We start from the raw sequence: 23250 nt of genomic DNA, 5'->3' as shown, positions 1-23250 counted from the left end.
AGTAGTAAAATAAATATTAAAATAAAAAAACTTATATTTAATGTTTAATTGTATAAAAAAGTATAAATGCGAAATCTTTAAACATATTAAATATGCTATTCGTTCCATATTTAGTTGCATTGATTTTTAATTATCATTACATTTAAAATGACTTAATATTTGATATAAATTATAAACATAAATAATATAATCACAACCATTGACATTAAAAATATAGAGTGAATTTCTCAAACTTGACAGTAATTATATATTGATTTGTTCAAAGTTCAAAACAGCTTAAAGAGTGTCCGATAGTTAGAACAAATAAGGCATACAATACGAAGACAGCAGTAGCTTGAAATGGCATATACACTTGCAAACTTGCAATAAGCATTAATGTAGAACTGAAGAATTTTTTAGTAGTGAATTTAGAATTAATGAAGAATTTTTTAGTAGTGAATTTGTAAAACCCATTCAAATTAATCAGCGAATAAAAGTACTGTATAGTGATGTGTCTGTCACTCCAGCAAGTGTATAAGTGAACTAGAAAGTTATAGAATGATACTTGTTGCAAGTTTGCAGCAAACAAGGAACGATGGATAATTTTAGAGCACTACATGCTCAGGGAAAACACTGTTACAAATACAACACATGCCAAATAATGTCTACAATTAAGTACACGTGCTAGAAATATATCAATGCTTGGCACATAATATCCTTTCAACAGTTGTAATGATCTAAGATATACCCTTGGACATCCACCGTGTTCATATATAGTAATTTTTACATCTTAGGGCCACTCATAGAGAAGATGGAAGAATAAAGGCTCAGGTCAGTTGAAGAGGTGCAACAGGCGGTACACGAGTGGCTATACTTGATCAAAATATTATATTCTAGAGCTATCTATTTCTTTTCTAAGCCATTAAACTCATGCAGTAAGTACTTTTTTGTTAAATAAAGTGTGAGATTGAAAATATTTAAGTTTTTCATTTAACTCACTTTTAAATAAAACTATAATTAAGAGTCTTTTAAATATACAATAAGCAAAAATAATATCTAAAAATACAAATTAATAATTAATAGCCATTGAAAGTATTTGTTCGACATATAAACTATATTTTTTCATTAAAAATAGAATAGAATATTAAAAAAAATTGTGTTATTGAAGACACATCGATTTGAACTATGTTATAAATAGTTTACAAATAAATTAAACAAATATTTCTATTTCCAGACTTGTTTTCAGTCTGAGTTTTAGTGAGTAAATGCGAATTATTTTTATAAATTGCAATGCATTGGGAAAATTAACAATTAACCAATAATACAAAATACGTCATGTTTGAGTTATTCACATTGTACAAAGAATATCAAATATAAACTGCGAACTTAACGTGTATTTTATTTATATATGTATAAAAATTATGGTTGCACTTAAGACTAGTAATAATAAACAATAGATAAAATATATCTTGGCTACAACATTAAATGTCACAATCAGTACAGTTTAGTTATACATTAAAGTTTTCATATGACTTAAAAAAAGCATAGTAAGTTTTTCAATATTGCGATCAGAAAACACATTTTTATCTATCCTTTCATAAGACAATTTGTTTTTTACCAATGCACAATATATGCAAATCATGACTTACCGCAAACAAAACGATTCAATAAAACAGTAACTTTATTAACATAGTATATTTGCTTAAACTTATTTCAATCTTTTATATATCAAAATAATAGTATATGTATCACTGGCCTCCGTATTATTTTTTATTTAATTTATTAAAGTCTCATTCACAAATTATTAATTTGAACAATTTATTAACTAGCTCGTTAAAGTTTTTAAATGTGACTTTAAATACAACTCTCTTGTATGCGGTTCGATGTAGTCACAATTTCAGGCCGTAGCCTGTGCATCGTTAACGTCGAAGTCACATTCACTCCCGAGGAGATAGGGCTGCAGGCGTTGACGCCTTTATGTACTCTGCCAAGACTGTGATATGACTGTAAGAAAAAAAGATGTATTTTAATAATACTAAATAAACATATAATAATAGATCTGAAAGAAAATATTGTAAGTTCGTTATACAAATTAAATGTTTTAGCGGAGAGTACGTAAAACTACTAAATCAACCTAAAGTTTCTATATATATATTACACACTTTTATATTATACTGTCCAATTTCTAATTCCTAATATTTATGAGCTGTTTGAATATCTTTGTATTTTATAAATATAGTCAGTTCTAATATCCACCCAATAGATTACGTTAAACTCATTATTAATAGTAATTTTCTTCATTTAATGAGGATTATGTCTTAGGAAACAAATAGGTATAGTGGTTTGTTTTCTACACCGGATTTGTTAATAGAAGTTTAGCACAATTGCTTATGCATTACATGGGCTTTATGTAACTTTTCTAGGGATACTTTTGCATTTGAATTAGTATACAACTTTAGAACGATTCAATAGAAATGAAATGTACTTAGCATATTGTATGAAAAATACATACAATATGCTAAGTACATATGACTTATATTCTCTTAAATAACGATTTTAGCTTACATTGGCAGGAGTGATTTTTAGATCTTTTGGCTTAAATTGGAAGACACCCCCATCCGGATCTGACCTTTCTTCTTCAGCTGTTGCTTTTGTGATGAGGCGTTGAGACGGTGTTCTTTGTAAACTCATGTAACCTTTAATAACAGGTCTCCTTTCTGTAATAAAATAGCACATTTATAGAGCATAATCAAAATGTATTGAATATTATTTATACAAATTTTTAAAGTTGAATTAAAGAACTATATATTACCATATTTACCATATTGGTTAGGAATTATATCTGGATCCGTGTCTTCATTGTTATCACCGGATACAGGTCCAGATGGATGTAGTAAAGGCAGAGCACCAGCTGCCACACAAGAAGGATAATCTAAGGGAGAGGCAGGTCTTCCTCCGTTGCCCATCACTGGACCGCCCATGCTTTCTGTGCAAAGACTTTCGCCGGATCTATGCGAACCGTCCATTGGCCTGAAACATTGTGATACATGTTATAATTTAAAATAAATTTAATAATATCAGTATGACACAATCAACGTGAATTTTGGAATCTGACATATTGGAATAAAAACATAATTTGTAAAAATCACTAAAAAGTTTGAGACTATGCGACCGATTAACACGTTGCCTTGTATGGATAATATAATGAAATAATCAGTCTTTAAAGTGGTAAGATTAGTTAATATAATATGTGAATAGAAAATGGGCTTTTGGAAATAAATATTCTAGCAAGACTGAACTGCAGGTATTGATATATGATTAGTTGATAATTAAGAAATCAAATATTTAAAGTAATATTCCTGTATTTTATGAGAGCATTTGATAGAGTAAATAGGGGTATAATGTTAAAAAAACTTAAGAGTATACATTTAAGTGGTTTAGTAAGCAAAGAAATATATCTCAGAGTGTACTGCAAGGATCTGGGTTAGGACCATTACTATTTTTAATATAAATAAAATAGTATTATATGAATTAAACAATCATCTTTTAGCTAATATACATGAATATATCTATGACTTACCGAAGCGGTGCATGTTTAGCTGGTAACGGTGCTGCAGCAGCACCGTGTCTTCGGTAGAGTGCCGCAAGCACTACGCAAACAACTGCTGCTAAAAGAGCTGCTGTTACCATCAGTCCTGCTAAAACGGGACTTAGTGGTATTGTAGCACTAGCACCTGTAATTTGATACAAATATATGGTATTATATTATGGATGGATATAAGAAGTTGAATGAAAGTAAGCGTTAATAACAAATGTAACACATTGAGGCTATCACAGGAGTTAATAATAGTGATTAAATAAAGATAATTTAATCAATTCAGAGAAACCAACACTAAACATGCGATAATGGTTCACATAATATAATAAAGAAGAATATTTGTAAATACACCTAGATGTATATACATATATGTGGATTTTTGTGCACCTGCTCTTTAGCTAAATACGGCTGGTGAAAAATATGTTTATATATTTTTATTACTCGAATTTCAATTTATATTGTATTTTATAAAATTAAACAATATTATTCCTATAATAGGACTTTAAACAATTATTTTTGGTAAATTACAAAAATATTTTTAAGCGGTTCATAAATATTTTTGATTAGATTAATACCATTTTAATTAAATTATATATTATGCACACATTATAATTTTCATGGGTAATAAATATAAAACACTTTTGGTAATATACTATTAATACAATTACGGTGTTTCTATTAGATATGATATTAATATATAATATCTACATTTATGATATATTTTTCTATATTTTTTTTACCATATTTATATCTTAGATCAAGCAAAGCACATTGCTTCAGAGTAAGCGCGTTCATCAGCTTCTCAAACTGTATCTATGTTATATATTACCTATATTAGTTTGACCAAAGTATATTTTACTGCAGGTGATATATGTATATTTTTAGAATTTTTTTATTAATGACTACGGAACTCATATCGAGTGTCTAACGTTTCGAAGAAACTACTTCACTTTAGTTTTAGAGACATACAGTATATCTCCGAAGAAACAAAAGTGTACAGTATTTTTGGTTAGGTTAGGTTCAATATGTATATTTTCTGTTACTTATTTTTAACAAAATATATATAGTATTTTCGGTTAGGTTAGGTTAGGTTAAATAAGTATTTTTTCAGTAAGAAGGTTTAGGTTAATTGCTAACTAAATTAACATACATAATTTATAATCAGTTTAGTTAGTCTTCTTGAATGATATATTTGTATAAAAAAATATTGTTTTTTTAAATAGATATATACATATTTTTAGTATAATATATTAGGTATTTTCAGTTAGGTTAGGTTATATATTAAGTAAATATATATTCTCAGTTAGCTTAAAAAAGATCAGTACTTTACTACATTTACATATGTATATGATTTATTATCAACTGAGTTAGTGTTCATGATTGTTATATTTGTATATAATACAAGCTTTTTGAATATTATTTTAGTAAACTTATTATATTTTTTAGCTTTAAGCGACAGGTGTCTCTGACAGCACTTTCCACCATAAAAATATTTTCTGTTACAAGGATGTGAATGTTTCAGATAAAAAATAAGGTGAAGCAGACAAAGCACATGTATTTATTTGTTAAATGTTTGAATAGTCTTTATATACGAATACATAAAATTACAAAATAGAAAAACATATATAATATAATAAAAAAATACATAAAAAATAAAAAAAAAGCATGAATATTATGTTATAAAATTATATTAAAGAAAACATATAAGCAAACTAAATAAAAAATCATTACCTATATCGTATAATAAAATGATGTAATATGATTTAATATATGTTTAATACAATATATAATATAAGAGATAGTAGTAGTATATTAGACAGTGAAGAAATTAGTTATCTATAAGTATTTATATAAAGCACAACTTTTGCAGTCAAAATGGTTTTTATTTTTACTAGTGTTTTAATCATTTAAACTTAAAGTCAGTCAAATTTAAGGAATTTATTGTATAATTTAAAGGTAAATTTACCATTTAGCAAAAAGTAATATTGTTATTGAATTTTAAAGTTTATTTACATTTAAGCCTCAGAACATATAACGTTTTCCAATATGTTATTTTAGCTACACTATTTTTCAGCCATTAAAACAGTTTGTTTTGAAAAAGGAAATATATATTATTGATAGTTATATTGTAAAACAATGATTATATAGATAAGTTTTGAAAGTAATAGTTAAGTAATATAGTGAAAAAGCATATTAGTAAACTAATCTTACATTTTTTATTGCTTATTCTGTTCCATGCTTACCAACAAATTTAGCTTGTCCTTTAAACACAACCGTCTCGATAGTAGCAGGATCGCTTTTTCCCTTTCCGTTGACTGCGTACATGTTGAGTCTGTAACTAGCTCCTGGCTCCAGACCTTCGATCTCAAACGACGGAGGTGGTTTGTTGGTGCTGACGTTGTATCTCAACTGTAAACGTTCAACCCAAAGATTGTACAACGTCTCACTAAATATTCAATTAATAAATTTACCTTCAGCGTTGGTAATTCGAGGAGTTCCATGAGGAAACTTTGGGGTAGTCCTCCGTCGAACCCTTCGAGGCACTCGACTCTCAGTCCGTCAGCACTCTGGTTAGCAACGGTGCAGTTGGATAAGGGAAACGGTCGGCCTGGAACGATTATTGCTTTAGTTTATTTAAAGTCATGACTGTATTGAGTTAGGGCAATGTGATAGGTTGTCACCTGCTGCTACCAACTGGTATAGGCACGGAGCTCTCTGGTGACCTACTGCGTTTACACCCCAACATGCTAGAGTGCCATAATCTAAGTCGGAAGTTGGAGTGTAGTTGAGTCTTGAGACTGATCCATCGCTGCTGTAGAATCTGGAGGCTACTTCTGTCTGCTCTCCAGAATTGTTGAACGTCCAATGAAAGCTGACTAGGGGCGGATTAGCGTCGACTTCGCATCTTAGTTGCACAGTTTCATGCTTGAGTGCGCCGAACAGCTCCTCGCGCTGGTCCCGACACATTGGCACATCTGGAATTAGAATGTACGGTTTAAATTGCGTTGCTGTATATTCAACCACAATTATACATCGTTTCATTCGGAACGATTAATGAGGGTGTCTAGGGTAAAGGAATGTGATTGGTTGGCATCTGATTAGAAAGGGAGTACATCGAAGTATTTTTTTAATGTTCATTGAATCGTTAATAGTACAACAAATACATAAATAATATAGGTGAATGTAGGTCATTTCATAATTTTAATACATATCGTTTGAAACAATGTTGGCTATTAGTTCCTATTATTTTTACCTATATAATAGCTATTATTTCCAAATGTCAGAAGAAAACTCGCTAAGACTCACTCATATATTAGTCAATCAAGAAGATTGCTATTTAGGTTACGAGGATATAGTGAAGATTTAAAGCAATAGATAATTTAAAGTTTAAGATGCTTTTCAAGTGGTAATTTTAGCCTAATTGGACGTGCGACTAATTTAATATTTTTGTTTCTATTGTCTATATCTCAGGTTAAGAAAAATAACTAGCTTTGACTCATTCGAAAGAATCACCTAGCAAGAATGGTTCTATATAACTAAGCACAGTATTATTTGCTTGAAGTCTTGACACCGATCAACGTAGAGTACGGTCCACTAGTATTAATATAAAATATAAGTATCCTTTTTGATATACGTCATTATATATTAGAACGCTCGGTTTCTAGACATTTTCAGCCATTTTCCAAAACACCGCGTCGCCAGCTTTGATTTATGCGTCGATTTGTCACCAAGTGGACCTCGAACCCGCCCTCTTAAAATCGTATTTTTTTCATTCCTCTTCTCTCCACTTCCATACCGCCCAGCATCCGGCCGGATACTGTATAGTCTTCCTACTTAAATTTCAGCAGGAGCGCCGTAAATCTCGAAACGAAATCGGCGCTAGATAAACAAAAATCCGCCATCGGATATTTATGGCTGTTTCGATTCGCCGATTGTTTTGATAGCATAAATTACTGCACCAGAATGTGCCCAGCCATTATTCCACCATAACCAATGACCCGGAGAGAACGATAAATTGCGTCAAAATGCCATTTTTCCATTTTGATAAAAAAAACACACTTAAACAAGTTTTACAATTCGGTTTTTTAACACTTGATTAAACATTCGTCTCTTTCCAGAACAATACTTTTGTGTACCATTATGATCGACAGTAACCATAACATATTTATGATTGTCCTCAAATTGAGTCTTGGCAAATTCATTTTTAAAAGTAAAAAAGCCTTTTGATGAACTTTTTTAAGCATGATTATTTCAGATGAATTAATTTTGGCAGGATGGTGTTTACTATAAGGGTTGTTGTATGTAGAGAATCCAATTTTAGTTTACACAACTGTCAGGATTATTTTTTGTCAACTAAGTTTAATTATATTGGGTACAAATTTGAAATGCCACATTTCGGAACACCGGATGTGCAGATGTAATGAATATCACTTTAATGGATGTAAAACGTAATTAAAAACATAGCAACAACATCCGTAACGCAATAAATTAATTAATTAAAATAAATTTAGATTTAAAAATGAGAACTCATTAATGGCAATAAATAACCTTTTAATGAATGCCAAACGTATTAACTTGAAAACCTAATCATAGCAATAACAGCTCGAGAGCGGGGCCAATCATATTTATTATTATTATAGTTTTAGTGAATTTCATTATTGCTCTCTTCGTAAACTGTGATAATCACAAAAATAATATTTTCCTTAAAATTTATTCCCTTTTAAGATATATTTTTTTTATGTTAAGAAAGATAGTTTTGATAACACAATATATAATTATTTTTTTAACACAATTAAGCGGATCTAAAGCTAAATGTAAAAAATATGGTAAAGTGCAGGAAGTCTTTTTAATTATATATTTGACTACCCCATATTTAATTTTCTTACAATTCATTCAATGAAGTATTTATTTTTGTGGTATTATATGCCAATATTCCGGTGAGTAGGTACAAGTAAATTCTAAGAAGTTTATCAAAAGTGCTGATAAAAGCTGTCAAGCTGAAGCGCCATCCAATTCATCAACCCAGGCTTTGACTATAAAAAAAATAGCTTAGAAAAATCTCAAGTATTACTTATTGTAATAAATTATTATTAAAAATGTAAAATATTTATGTATTATATTATATATAAAGCCCTGTATAAACAATGTAAGGAAAATAATAGTCATCGAGCAAATATAGGTAGTATGTTTATGTGAACCTTAATTTGGCTTCAGGGAGAAACCCTAAAACAAATTCCTACGTCTTTATTACTCTTCCTTAATTTTGATATACCATTTGTGTATCTATACATTAAATGGGTGTTATATTAAACTCATAGCTAACGATTGGAATAGTTAGATAATAGAAAAAAAATAGGGATAATTTGAAGTATTTTTAGGTAAGAGAGAAAATCATATATTATAAAGCTATTTTAATAAAAAATATATATGTTATTTAGAAGTAGCTAGAATGTCTAAAGTTCAAAATATATGTACATATGTATGCTTGTGTTTTAAAGTATTAGTTTCTCGTTGCTGTTAAGTTTTGTTACTTACATCTGACTATCAAAGCCACAGGATTGCTCGTTCCTTTTCCTTCTGCGTTAGCTGCAAGACATGTGAAGTTCCCAGCTGTCTTTCTGGCGACACTCTGAAGCACCAAGCTCTGGTCACTCAGGATAACTCCCGCTGAAACATTTTGGTGCAGTTCTTCTCCCTGGAATAAAACAAACGGTACACGTTAATTTAAAGCCTCGATTTAGGCATTGTATGACTGACAATGGCGGCGATTGCATCCCAAAACCAATAATTTGTCCTGTATCATTATGGGTTTCAATCGAAAAGTGATGAGCCAAAACGCCCACAATGCAACTATCGCTTTTGTCAGAGCTCTCTATGGCTGACGCGTAATTGCAAAAGGCATTTTATGTCTAAACCAGGACTACGGTGACCGTATTTCAATATAATTTGGAAATTGAGGGGTTGCGCCTCAAAATTTCCAAATTATTATTATAGTTATAATATAACAATTAAAATTGAAAACCTAAAAATAAATAATGACCCAGTTCAATTTAGATAGCATATTTAGAGATTTACAAAAACATAAAATAATATAAAATCTGAATAAATTCAGAACTCAATTTATGAAACGCTTTAAAGTAACATTATTTTATAATTACAAAATCGAGTTCTATTTAACTTCAATAATCTTAAAATTATACAAATAAACATAATCTAAATGTTTGATGAAAAGGTGTTTATAACTTATTTGACATTTAATAACTTAAACTTTGTCAACGAAATGGTGTTGTTTTAAATTATTTTAATTAAAAAACATCGTTGACTATTTTGATAACAAGGTTTATTTGAGACTAGTATCGTATTTATTTTAAAAACAACAGAGATTACATTAATTTAGTATACATTAAGCAAACGTTTTGTATATTTAATTCAATGATTCGTCGACTTTAAATGGTTGCTACATATTAATATTTAAAGTGTTATCGCGAGCTTATATTACTAATACGGACATTGGATTCAGTCGCATTCTTACTTTTTTATGAGTAGTTGACGGTTAGAATAAAATGTCTCTCTTTATTAGTTAAGTTTAGTTCCAAAGATGAAGAAAGAAAGTTATTGGATCGATAATAAATAATTAATTATTTCACTCTCAGCTAACTTCAGAGCGTTTTACACGACTATAGGTGTTTATTCTATTAATATCATTATCCATGATGACGAAATTACAGTCTAGACGGGTCGAAATTATTAGAGAATCAAAACTTAAAATAAGTATTTTTGTTTTTAAATTATATAAATATATTAAACGTAAATTATAAGTCGAATCTACCGTTTTAAATTCCAATGTACGTCACTGTATTCTAACGATTCGATGAATATAAAGCGAAATATGGAGGGTAAAAATATAATTACAAAAAAACAACCCCCCCAGGACAGGTGAAGCCGAGATTAATTAAACCTATTAATCTAAACATACGTATGCGTTTGACCGGTGCGTCAGTCTAATTCGGCCCAAACCGAAATTGTATCACGTAGCCCATTAATTTACGGCGTAGCCTTATGGTATGCTATATGTATGTGTATGTAGGTACTACGTGGTGGATGGAAAGTCCATGGCTGCTTTAAATGATAACAATAAATCAAACGAAGCGTGGAGCACTATTCTAGAGACTGCTACGGTGAAACTTGCTCCATATTTTTATTAATATCCTTAATGTGGTATGACATAATGTGGCAACTCTTTCTTTAAGTTTTAACCCTTAATTATGCTTGTGTCTGATTATATACATATGTGCTTTAAGTAGAAATAACCTTGAATTATGAATATAAATGTTATATAATGTTAGTACAATTAGAATGAGCAATATGTTAACTAATTGTTCCATTAAACAAATTGTGCATCACTGTTAGACAGTATAGGTGGAAGCGAGCGGCAGCGAGCGTGTATTGGTCAGAACAGTGAATTAAATAAAATATAATTAGCTGCCTTAAATAATGATTAAAAATCAAAGCTCAACCAGACACAATAAATATATTTATATTTTTCATAAGTAAAATGAAATCGAAATGTTTAATAGCCAAATTTTTTTTTTAAGTTTTTGCCTGAAATGTGCTGATATATTTCGCAGTAATCGTTAGTAGATCTCAAATATTTCTAGTAGGGTTATAAGTAATAACATGTTGTCTGTTTTGATAAAATACAACAATATAATATGGATTTAGCAGACTAAAATCCATTTTTACCTCGGGACCAGATTTTATTCCAGACTACATTCTGAAAGGATGCAAGTCTGGTATTTTACAGCCTCTAAGATTTATATTTAATTTAATTTTGAGATCCTCTTGTTTTCCAGAATGGTAGAAATGTTCAAAAGTCACTCCGATTCATAAAAAGGGTCCCAAATCTCAGATTGACAATTACAGGCCAATAGCTTTGATCTCATCACCTGCAAAATTATTTGAAATTGTTTTGCATAAATACATTTTTAATCATTGCAGGTGTATGCTTCTCGACCAACAACATGGTTTCCGTAAATCTCGATCCACTGTCACTAATCTAATGGTTTTGTCTAACTATGTTTCAAAATCATTGGACTCTGGTGTACAAGTGGACGTCGTATACACAGATTTTGAAAAAGTATTTGATAAAGTTAACCATGCTTTACTTGTAAAAAAGTTATCTAATTTCGGGTTTTCTGAAGATCTCATAAATCTATTCTCAAATTACTTGACCAATAGATATCAATTCGTCAAGTATAATAACTCCTTTTCAGAACGATATAAGACCCCTACTGGATTACCTCAAGGATCCAATTTGGGTCCATTGTTGTTTTTATTGTTCATTAATGACATAGAAACAGCAATAGAGCATTCAGATTTTTTATTATATGCAGATTACTTGAAAATTTACAAAAAAATGCATTCGATTTCTGATTTCCTCGACCTACAGGAGGATCTCAACTATATATGGAAATGGGCTTGCTATAACCAATTGCCTTTCAGTGTAAAGAAATCTCACACAATTTCATTTTCAAGGTCATTAACGCCGGCAAAATATTCATACCATCTAGGCGGATATTTTCTGGAAAGGTTTTCTTCAACTAAGGATTTAGGAGTGACTTTCGAAGAACGTTAGAAATTTAGCCAGCACATTGCAGAGACTCATAGCAAATCCTTAAAAATGCTCGGTTTTATCTTGAGAAATGCGCGTTACTTCAGGAATACTTTAGTATTGCGCACTCTTTATGATACTCTAGTCTGCAGCATACTAGAAACTAGCTCCATCATTTGGATCCCAGGCGTAATGAATCAATGTAATGAATTGAAGCTGGAAAAAGTACAACGTAAATTTCTTCGATATTTATACTTGAAGGAATACGGGTATTATCCGTTCTTGTTTCCCAGTGCTTTTATTTTGGGAGCCCTGGGATACGTTTCTTTGTCGACTCGCAGAAGTGTTTATGTAATTAAACACTTCTGGAAATTGCTCAAGGGCATCGTAGACAATCCTTCAGTGCTCGAGCAGCTTCAAATGTGGGCTCCTGAAGGTGATTATAGTTCTCGGTCGCGTCCACTATTCTTGCCTGTTAAGTGTAAAGCTGGAGCACTTGCCAACTCTTCTCTGGCCAAGGCTATTTATCTGCTCAATTCTGTCCATAGTAATTTTGACATTTTCTCTTGCACATATGGAGTTTTGGTTCAGTTCGTATGGGACAATGCACACCTGTTGAGGTGATTTGTGTCTGTTGTTTTGTCTTGTTTATATTCGTATGTATTATGATGTATTATTACTTTTGACTATCGTGACGCATTAGGTTTGCCTGTCAGGTCACGATGGTTATAATTTTAATAAATAAATAATAAATAAATGATTCCGAGGCAATAAAATCGGTTAATAATTTTACCGTTTATTAAATTGAGCGTTTAAAACGCATTTGTAAAACGGTTAGGGTGACGTGAGCAGTGGCGTAGCTATGGGGGGTGGAGGGGGCGGGCTGCCCCGGGCGGCACTTGCTTGGGGGCGGCATATTCGCGATGGAATCATCTAGTGTGGTTCTTAACCCTGAATAAAATAAAATTTATGGAAATCTACGAATACCATGAGCTCAACAATAATCAATTTATTATTTTAAGTAATGCTGATTTTATGACTCTGCGAAAAAATATATGGGGTGGGGGGACGGCAATTTAAAGATTGTCCCGGGCGGCACATACCCTAGCTACGCCGCTTGACCTGAGTTATGATTTTAGTAGATTTCCTTAGTGTGTGATACTAGAATTAAGGACATGTTCTTCTACATCTGCAGTACAAGAAATGGGGGAGGGGAAGGGGGGTTGACAAAATATAAAAATCAATAGTTTGGCTATAAACAATTTTAAACGATGCAAACGACAGTGGCGATGTTTGAAACAAAACGTTATAAATCGTGTAGCATACCCAGTAGTGCATAATAGCCACTCAAAAATTTTATATAACCACAGTATAAAAATTCAACCATTAAAAGTTTCAAAAAAAGCGTCTAGAGACAATATTATTATTGATTTTGCATTGAAAAGTATTGTTGTGAGTTATTTTTGATTTGTAAGTATTGGAAAATAAGGCAGTGTTCAGATGCTAATGCGAGCAATTCTCTATTGTCCTCTTCTGCTATTCGTCTATATAAAATACGTGACATTTGATTATATAAATATTAATTGAACATTACCACCACTAATTGGCAAGTAGACAATGCAGATGACAAACGGCAAAGACACGCAGAGTCACCACTACTAGTCCTCGGCCTCTTTAGACATGTTTATTTGATTACAGCGCTTGATATTAATGTATATATTCCTCTGTATATATACAATTAATTATATATTTATAAAATAAATTGTTGCAACGTCACACTACTGAGCATCAAATTTTATACGCTCTAGAACAAACATTTTTCAATAGTAACACGATTTGAATTGAGCACAGTAAGATTACGTAGATGAATTTATGTTCTAAATTTGCTAAATAAACTATAAAAAAAGCATTATTCAAGGTTTTCATACAAATTGCGTTTGTAATTTATCTTATGAATTCATCAAAGCACGGCAATAAAATATTTAATAATAAAAAAGTAATAAAAATAAATTATTCACGGTAATTGTCACATTCCGCAAAACTCGTCGTTTTGCCGTGAAAATTTGTTTTCGCTTGTTTTTCCGCATAATTTTCCAAAGCCCAAATTTCCGCCTGTTACCGTTTACGAGCGCGTTAATAAAAACGAAAGAGGAGCTTTTTGAAAGCTCTGCGTCACTCTGCATTAGGCGCGAGCCTCGAATAATCGCGCGTTTGTACCACCCAAAGTCCTGTACGTGAAAACTTGCTGGACCATATAACTTAATGTGCGAAATACAGCGGCGAAAAATTGAATTGGACGCATCGAGCGAAATAATGGCTTGATATAATTTAAAACGAAAGCAGAATTTATTTAAAAACCCCTGGCCATAGCGAGCTTTTGGTTTGTTAAACATATCTAACACTTTCAACATATATTTTTATATATATTTATATAAAATTTTGTATATTCATTGCTCAATAGTGTGGTGTGTTTTGCTTCACATTAGATGCATTTGTATAAAGTTAGGATAAACATAATTCTCGATAATAAATAGTTAAGCGGCGCTTCTACAGTTTCTACAGATAAAAACCGGTGTAGTTTGTGTCTATTAACAGTGTTACAATAATGTCAATTTTCCGTCCCGCTTGAATTAGGGTCACAGCACCGAAGCGAAATGGTCAATAATTTATTTTGTCGCCTACTTGTACTGCAGCAGGTACATACTACTGCCGCACAGTGTGACCATTGTTTGCTTCCAACTGCGGCCCACGCCTGCAATTATTGCATTCATTGCGGGCCACTATCGACGATCTCAAATCGAATTATCCTCCGGGGGTCTACAAAAGCGAGGTCAATTTTCTGAAAGCATAAAGCACCGCAGCGCTTTTGACGTAAACCATTAACACTATAATTTATATCTGAATCTAGCGTCGTTAATTGCTGTTAATAAATATTATAATAATAAGAGAGCATCTTTAAAATTCGTGATTATTTTTACTGTTGTAGCTATTACTTTCATTGCGATAAACATTAATGTTTAGAATATTTCGATTTTAGATAAAATATAAATTTAGGGCAAAATATACAGCAAAACAACTTTAAAAGTTAGTCTTAGTACGCAAGAGTAATAAAAAGCATTAATATATTTTTTCTTTGTAGTAAGATTTAATTTAAGATTTGTATCAATAATCATGTGTGTTAAATTAATTTTATTTTAAATATATATTGAAAATATACTAAAATTACGATGACTTTATAATATCGTTCACATTTTGTTGTTTATTTTTTTCTCTTCTTGCTTACAATGTCGTTATAAATAAAAAACATGACAGCGAAATATGCGCTATATTCTTTCAAAGAATTTTTACTCAATATTTTTATATACAATTTTAGAAAATCTCGATTTTAATGATCTTATAAAAAACATATTTAAACACAAGTTAACAATACTCAAATTACTCAAATGACTGACAGATATTTTTAATACTTTTTATTGAAATTTTGTATAATGGTGTTTTAGTATAAAATTAATTCGTTTACTTTATGAATTATGGTATAGTAAAGCAACGAAGTATATAACATTTCACTTTAATATATTTCCAGAATTCTAGCTTTGTTTCTACGTCATAGACGGATTGTTATTGGACCTTGTTGCATTTGATTCAATGCTTTGAAGTTTAATTAATAGCTACGGCTTGCATTGTATTATTTCTTGTTCCTGCAATATCACAATAAGTCGAGCCATATGGCAACATAGTTCGCTTACGCTTGCAACGGCATAATTAATACCGAGTGCCATGTTGGGGTGTTAGCTTAAGTGGAAATTCTATTCGCAAAATCCACAAACTTGCAGCCGAAAACTTCCAGACAAATCTCGTGCTCCGGAACTATAAGTTAAATAACAATTTCACGATTACATACCAAAGGTACGAATCTACCTGTGTACTTGACATTTGAAAGGATTTAAAATTATTTTGTACAATTAGCACAAAAATAATCACTAGACATATTGTATATAAAATATTTTAAAGATATTCTTGTGAAGATACTAAGAATATTTACTGTCGATATTATGCTTAATTTTTACCTTCACTTAATGTTTGGCAAAAATTAAAAGATAGATTCGTCTGAGAAGTATACTAAATATTATAACAAATTATTTAAAAAATAGATCTTTTTTTATGAAATATGTTTATTATTTTATTTTACTTAAAATATTTTTTGTATTTTTTTCAATTATTCTAAAAATATTTTTAATAGTTTGAAATGATTTTGGTTTAATTATTAAGTTATTTATTTTATTTGAGAGACACATTTCTTCGACTTATTCTAGGAGTTGTAACACATTTTTTGCCACAAGCTCCTGCACGTGTATATGGAGAAAAAGTTATATCTTATACTCTTAATAGTACTTTGCAGCGCATTAGAAAGATCAGCAATTTTATTTTTTGAAAGGTTTGAATTTATAACAAACCACAAATTTTCCCCTAACTTGAGCTGGCAAAAAAGTTAAGTTAGAATTTTACTAATAAAAATATCAAATTGTAGGTTGATATATTTCACAAATCACAAAAAATATAATATTTTACTTTCTATAAAAAAATAATAGTGCAAGAAATCTGAAACAAGTATTGTTTCAGATTTCTTGCACTATTAGTGTATCACATTTTTATTAATATACACCCATACCTCGCTATACGGCCGCTCTTTATACGGCCTTTCGCTATAACGGCCCTCTTCAATTAAGGCATGTTTTCGATATACGGCCTAAAATGTTTCGCTATAACGGCAAAAAAACTTTTTTTTGATGTCGATTTTTTAAAAAATTCAAAAATAGATTTAATTTGCAGAATTTTAAAATGAAAGGTGAAGCAGCTAGCGCCGATGAGGCCGCATCTAAGGAATATACCATCATTTGAAAGGGAATTTTTGAAAGAGGGGTCATAAACATGAACAAGTGTTTAACGTAGACGAAAAAGGGCTTTATTGAAAGCAAATGCCTGATTGCACGTACATTTCAAAAACCGAAAAATCTGCGCCTGGTTATAAGGTGTCTAAAGAACGATTAACTTTGCTACTTAGTGCAAATGCCGCGGGTGATTTTAAGCTAAAACCACTTTTAATATATTTGTCCGAAAATCCAAGGCCTCTTAAAGGACTAAATAAAAATCAATTACCCGTCATATGGAGATCCAACAAGAAAGCTTGGATGACTAAAGCTACTTTAGAGGATTGGTTCAAAAATCACTTTTGCACAGAAGTAAAAAAATATTTGCGAGACAATAACTTAAGCAACAAGGCTTGGCTAATTTTGGATAATGCACCAGGGCATCCTACTAATTTATCCGAACTATCTGAAGATGTCATGATTGAGTACCTTCCGAAAAATACAACAGCTCTGATCCAACCAATGGATCAGGGTGCAATAGCCACTTTTAAGGCATATTACCTACGCCGAACTTTCCGACAACTTATAAGGGAAACCGATGGTAAATCTTCAATTAAAACATTTTGGAAAAAATATAACATCAAGGATGCTGTTGACAGCATCAGTGAATCATGGAAGGAATTAAAATTAACAACAATGAACCATGTTTGGAAAAAAAAATGGCCAGAATGTGTAAAAAGTACTGATGCGGAGGTTAATTGCCTTCCTGAAATTAGGCAAAACATTTTGGATCTAGCACATGATCTCGGCTTTGAAGGTTTGAACGAACGTGATGTGCTTGATCTACTTGAAGCTGATAGGGAACCCCTTTCATATAAGGAACTCATTCAATTGCAAGCAGAACCGGCATTTGATGAAGAGACAGAGCCTGTTGTATTCAAACAGCTAACATCAAAAAAATTGTCAAAAGCTTTTTCCTATTTCGAACAAGGAATACACATCTTCCTTGAAAACGATCCTGACGTCGAACGTAGTGCTAAAGTTTCTCGAGGAATTAACTCAGCCATTAGCTGTTATTAATCACTGAAGAACGAAAGAGACAAAAAGGCAAGACAAACATCGTTGGGCAATTTTTTTAAGCCAGGCCCATCCTTACCAGCGAAAAATGAGAACGACAGTGATCTGAAGGTTACCATTTCTTTATCGTCTTCAGATTAAAGCCATTTTAAAAAAAAATATATATGTATTCATACACATATTTTATGTAACATGAAGTTGTTTCATTTTTGTTTATGGATTATTGTTGGTTTTTGGAGTCTGTTATTATTTTATGTACAAATGTATGTATTTTTAATTTAAACGAAATAAAAAGATAAACTTCATTTTAAATGATAAACCATGTTACATTTTTAACAAATATGGAACCGATCATATTGAATTTGTATGAATTTGTATTAGAATAATTGATTCGTTATACGGCTTTTCGCTTAGCGGCCAAGTTTCGTGGAACGTATCTAGGCCGTAAAGCGAGGTATGGGTGTATTATAAATTTAAAAAGTCGTACCAAAGGCAAACGATTTTCTTAATTATTAGAAAGATATTTAATTAAGATTTTTTCTAGTTATTATATCAATAAAAGAGTGTAATTTTAATGTAAATTTATTAACTTATATATAAATCAAAATTCAGAACCTAATTAGTTAACTGATAAATTAAATTTAAATAAAGTAAAATAAACGATGTTTACAGTAAGTCTAGCCAAGGACAGTCTATGTATTGATTTTTTTTTATGTGCATATTTTTTTTTATATTGTAATTAATGTTATAATTCAAGGTTAGTAATATTTTCTTTGTTGTAAAATATATAATAATAAGTTTACACATTTAAAAATGTTTCAGTTAATACAAAATATTATAAGAATAGCATTTTTTTGCTATATAATATATGTATTGTATATATATATATATATATATATATATATATATATATATATATATATATATATATATATATATATATATATATATATATATATATATATATATATATATATATATATATATATATATATATATATATATATATATATATATATATATATATATCTGGCTACTATTCAACATTATTTTACTATATTGTATATGTTGTATACATGACATGTCTGGACGATTATTATAGAATATCTTTTTTCTTTCTTAATAAATATAGTTATATTTAAAACATTTACGCAATATCATAGTGTTAAGTGTATTTTTCTTGAAATTTTCTATGAGCATTACCTATTTCGTTCAACTCTTGCGAATGAGGAATTCGACATTAAACAAGAAGAGGTCCGACCCTTACGAGTCCAGTAGACCCGTAATAAGTTTTTCCCCTATTGGATTTTTTGCCTCAAGAACAGGCCCGAAGCAAAGTTATTCCACAAGAGGGTGATGTATCCTTTCTTCGCCTGCTTTATGAGCACTCAACGCGCAAAAGAAGGAACCCTGAAAAAAATGGATTCATTACCGTGCCCCAAAAATACATTCGGAGGTAAAAAATAAAACCATTATTAAAACAAAAATTGCTGACAATTATACAGTTTACAACCGTTTGGGGAGCAGAAAATATATAATAATACGACGTAGAGAGACCTGCCAAAAATAAATAGAAGTGATCGATACTCGATGATTTGCCATTTTCTACGTGGAGCAACAAAGACGAAAGCCTCTTACGTTAAGAAGATTTGGTGCGTTCAATGTGTCCCGAATGTAAAAAATATATAGACATGAAAGTACATTTATCATATATTACACGAAAAGATATACAGGGCGATTGAAAAAAATATGACATTAAAAAAGAGCCATTTTTAAATAATTTCTTTGAGGTAGATGTGAATGTGAAGATGGATGGATGTAAAATAGAATTTATTTATTAATAATAAATCTGATCAGGTTTTCCAAATGTATCAAGATACATAAATTCATACCCATGCATATGCTTTTTAAAGTATATATATTTTAAGTAGCCACTGTATCTATTGTGATGATGCTTTAAAATTATACATAAAAAAATAATATGGGATTTTTTTGGAAATATATTTATTTTTGATGCTGTGTACACATTTTAAAGAAATCTATCTTTGAATTTATTCCTGTTCTTTTTGGGTTAATCGTACTTTTATATTATCAAACTTGGTAAAAGTCACTATACCCAAATATTTTAATCGAATAATATAGTAAAAAAACCTTGACATTCGATTGAAATTTAAGTGCTCTTCAGAGCGTTTGAATCGAGACGGTTGAACTTTGTGTTTTGATGACTCGTAATTAGATACCTATAAATATTGTTTAAATTTATTTAAACACTATTATATTTGCATGTTGATAACATAATCTCAATATTCAGAATCATAGTAGTGATACATTTTAGCAGCAGTTTTTCCTGCATAAAAGAAATGAACTGAACAGACAAATTTTGCTATTGCAGAAAATTTAACATTAACCGACTAAATTATTTTTAATACATTACACAGGTGATACACGAATAGTTAGAGGTTAATATTTGACTGATTACACATATATTGAGTCAACACGTATGTTGATTTAACCATTTGATCAAACATTTACCATTGACACAATCGATTTCAGGCGTGTTTTAGTTACGCGCACGCACAAGTTTTTCCAATAAAATATTTCGGGCAGGGGTTGGCAATTTTGAAAACGAGTTTAAAAAGGTTCCTTCCATGGTAGATCCAATTATTTTGGATGCTTGTCGGGTCGGTCAAATTTGTCGGTTCGAATGGGGATTGCTTTGGTTCAAATCACCGAAATCCATTGATCCGCTAGGAATTCATACGTTCGACACGCGGCTAACAGATAACGGAACTTCAATTAAATCAGGGCCCGGAAACGAAACTCTTTTAACGAGCTCGCAAATTTTTCCGCAACAAAGCTCCGACGTTGGCGCTGGTAGGACTTTGAGGGGACTTTATTAAACGGTTATGGCGTAGGTGAAAGTTTTGCGGCCGAGTGTTATTTGGGGTTTGATTAAAAAAATCTGGAGCAGAGTACTTCTGGTTGTGCCAGTTATCATTATGAAAAATATGATAATATTGACTCTGAAAATACTATTTATAATGTGAAAATATAAATATATTTGAAGCAAGAAGAGCTATGTATATAAATATGATGCTACTCAACTTACTTGCAGTATAAAGTTAATACAAACTAATCTTTATGTTATAAAAGTAAACTTGCTACTAATGTTATTCTCTCTAACGTAATAAAAAATCACCGTACCGTAATAATCGAAAGTGTGAGATTTAACGGTTTGTGTGGATGACACATTTCACACTGAAGTTGCGACATTGTCAGTTGGCAACTTTGTCATTTATGACAACGTAGCTTGCAGTTTTCTGCTTAAACACCTCGCAGGAGGCTTTGTGTGAAGTCTTGTCAAAACGTTCTTTCACAACTTCAAGTCGTAAGACGGCCAACTTTTCTAAAGACAATGTTGCCAGGTCGTTTAACAATCCTTACAGGGTTGTTTTATTTTTTTTGCGTCTTAAATGGTAATATAATTTTATATTAAATTTAATTAAACAATCACAATCAACAATCGGCAAATATCGAATGATCTACAATTTTTTTTTATTTAAATACATGACACATTCAACATAGAGTTGGCCATTCGAGTACAAAGTTATAACATTACGAATATATTGAAGAGCATCATGGTCAGTAAAAGCATATGTAGATATAAAATAAAACATTTTCTTTCAATGTGTCATTCATATCAAAATTTTCAATTAAAATACTGTCACATTTAAAAGTTTCCACGCTTTTGATTGGATATCAAAAAGTTTCAATTTAGTTTTCACGTATGACAAGTCATTCTATAGATCGATACGTGGCGCACGGGTATTAAACTCGTTCACGTGAATCGTGTATGTATTCAATATATAATGCTTTCATATTGGCTTGCAATTTTAACCACATTCGCTGTCCCTGTGCAAATATCTATATTTAATATTTCCATAAAAATTTAATCGCTTTTATATTAAATTAAAATTGTAAAATATTTTTCAATAAATCATTATCCTTCTTGAGTTCATAATAAAATAATTAGGTTCTCAGTTACAAATGCTCATTTGTCAATAAAAACATCTAAATGACAGAGAAAAATGCAGATCTTACTAAAGTGGATGGACCAAAAAAGCAGCGATGAGAAATTAAACTCAAGGAGAAAGATTATTATACTATAAAATGTATCATAATCTATTTAATTTACTTAAGTAGTCACCAATTAAATTGTATTACAAATTCGTGACGACTTTCATCAGCTTAATGTTATACAGTGATTAAAAATAAAAGTAGAGCAACACGATTCTCTAAAAGAAAATTCATAAAAAAATGCAATGCAATTTCCAGAAGGATAAGGGTATGGTTTTACCGTAAGGGGTGGGCTTAATCCGATTCACGATAGCTGTGAAGCATTTTAGAGTTTTGTGGAAAACGTGCCGTTATCAGCAGTTTTGCGATTGGATAACCAAGAAAGTTGGGTTAGTAGTAAAGTTAATTGTTTGCTTAAGATATATTTGCATTTTTAATAGTATATTTTTACTTAAATATCGATAGTTTAAAGTGTAAATTAACACATTAAATTTAGGGTAAAAAACCTCACTACAACCATTCTAAATATTTGTTATGCAAACCTCACATTTTAGATATTTTAAGGTAATTCTAATAAAAGTCAAAATTTAACACTGCGCAATGTGTCTTAAACATTTTGTTTATTAGTTAGAAATAAAAGTATACATTTATGAACTAGTGGTAACAAGATTACCATCAGTGAAGGTTATGTAAAATTTTAAAGAATATAATAAAATATTTTTATAATTTTAGATGCTATTGTTGCCTATGCCAAAATAATTATTAAAATGAAAAAATAGGAATTGTTCTTAAAATAGGGTAAAAAGGATTGCTACCCCAATTACGAAATTAGATGTAACTTTAACTAACGGCACTCTGTCATAAAATATTGCATATTTTGATAATCTACTGTTTTTAAAATAAATATGAATTATGTAGTATATGGCATATCGTATCATTTAATTTTGATATTTTATGATTTTTTATTTTATTATTTTAATTATGTATTATATATATTTTTTGTGTATTAAAATATTACAATTATTGTTTTCAACCACATT

At 30.5% G+C, this 23250-nt stretch overlaps 1 protein-coding gene across 5 annotated transcripts in view; it reads right to left on the bottom strand.

The window, feature by feature from the left end:
- Positions 1-1303: 1303 nt before the first annotated feature.
- The window catches only part of side-IV (sidestep IV transmembrane protein), a 592042-nt gene continuing 570095 nt past the window's right edge, over positions 1304-23250 (bottom strand). For 2 of the 5 annotated variants that reach the window (XM_088190337.1, XM_088190334.1), the window contains 8 exons: positions 9113-9272; positions 6259-6552; positions 6049-6185; positions 5821-5986; positions 3560-3713; positions 2792-3009; positions 2545-2696; positions 1304-1983 (listed from right to left, as the gene is read on the bottom strand). In XM_088190337.1, the coding sequence (XP_088046463.1) occupies positions 1834-1983; positions 2545-2696; positions 2792-3009; positions 3560-3713; positions 5821-5986; positions 6049-6185; positions 6259-6552; positions 9113-9272 (1431 nt within the window). In that variant the 3' untranslated portion in view covers positions 1304-1833. Of the gene's footprint in view, positions 1984-2544; positions 2697-2791; positions 3010-3559; positions 3714-5820; positions 5987-6048; positions 6201-6258; positions 6553-9112; positions 9273-23250 lie in introns of all 5 variants that reach the window. The other 3 variants (XM_088190332.1, XM_088190333.1, XM_088190336.1) reach the window with 3 other exon arrangements.

This window comes from Plectrocnemia conspersa, unplaced genomic scaffold (genome assembly GCF_051122295.1).
Source record: "Plectrocnemia conspersa isolate PC_06_02 unplaced genomic scaffold, ASM5112229v1 ptg000008l, whole genome shotgun sequence".
Taxonomy (NCBI): domain Eukaryota; kingdom Metazoa; phylum Arthropoda; class Insecta; order Trichoptera; family Polycentropodidae; genus Plectrocnemia; species Plectrocnemia conspersa.
Note: the sequence above shows the minus strand (reverse complement) of the source record. Positions and strands in the feature narration are given on the sequence as shown.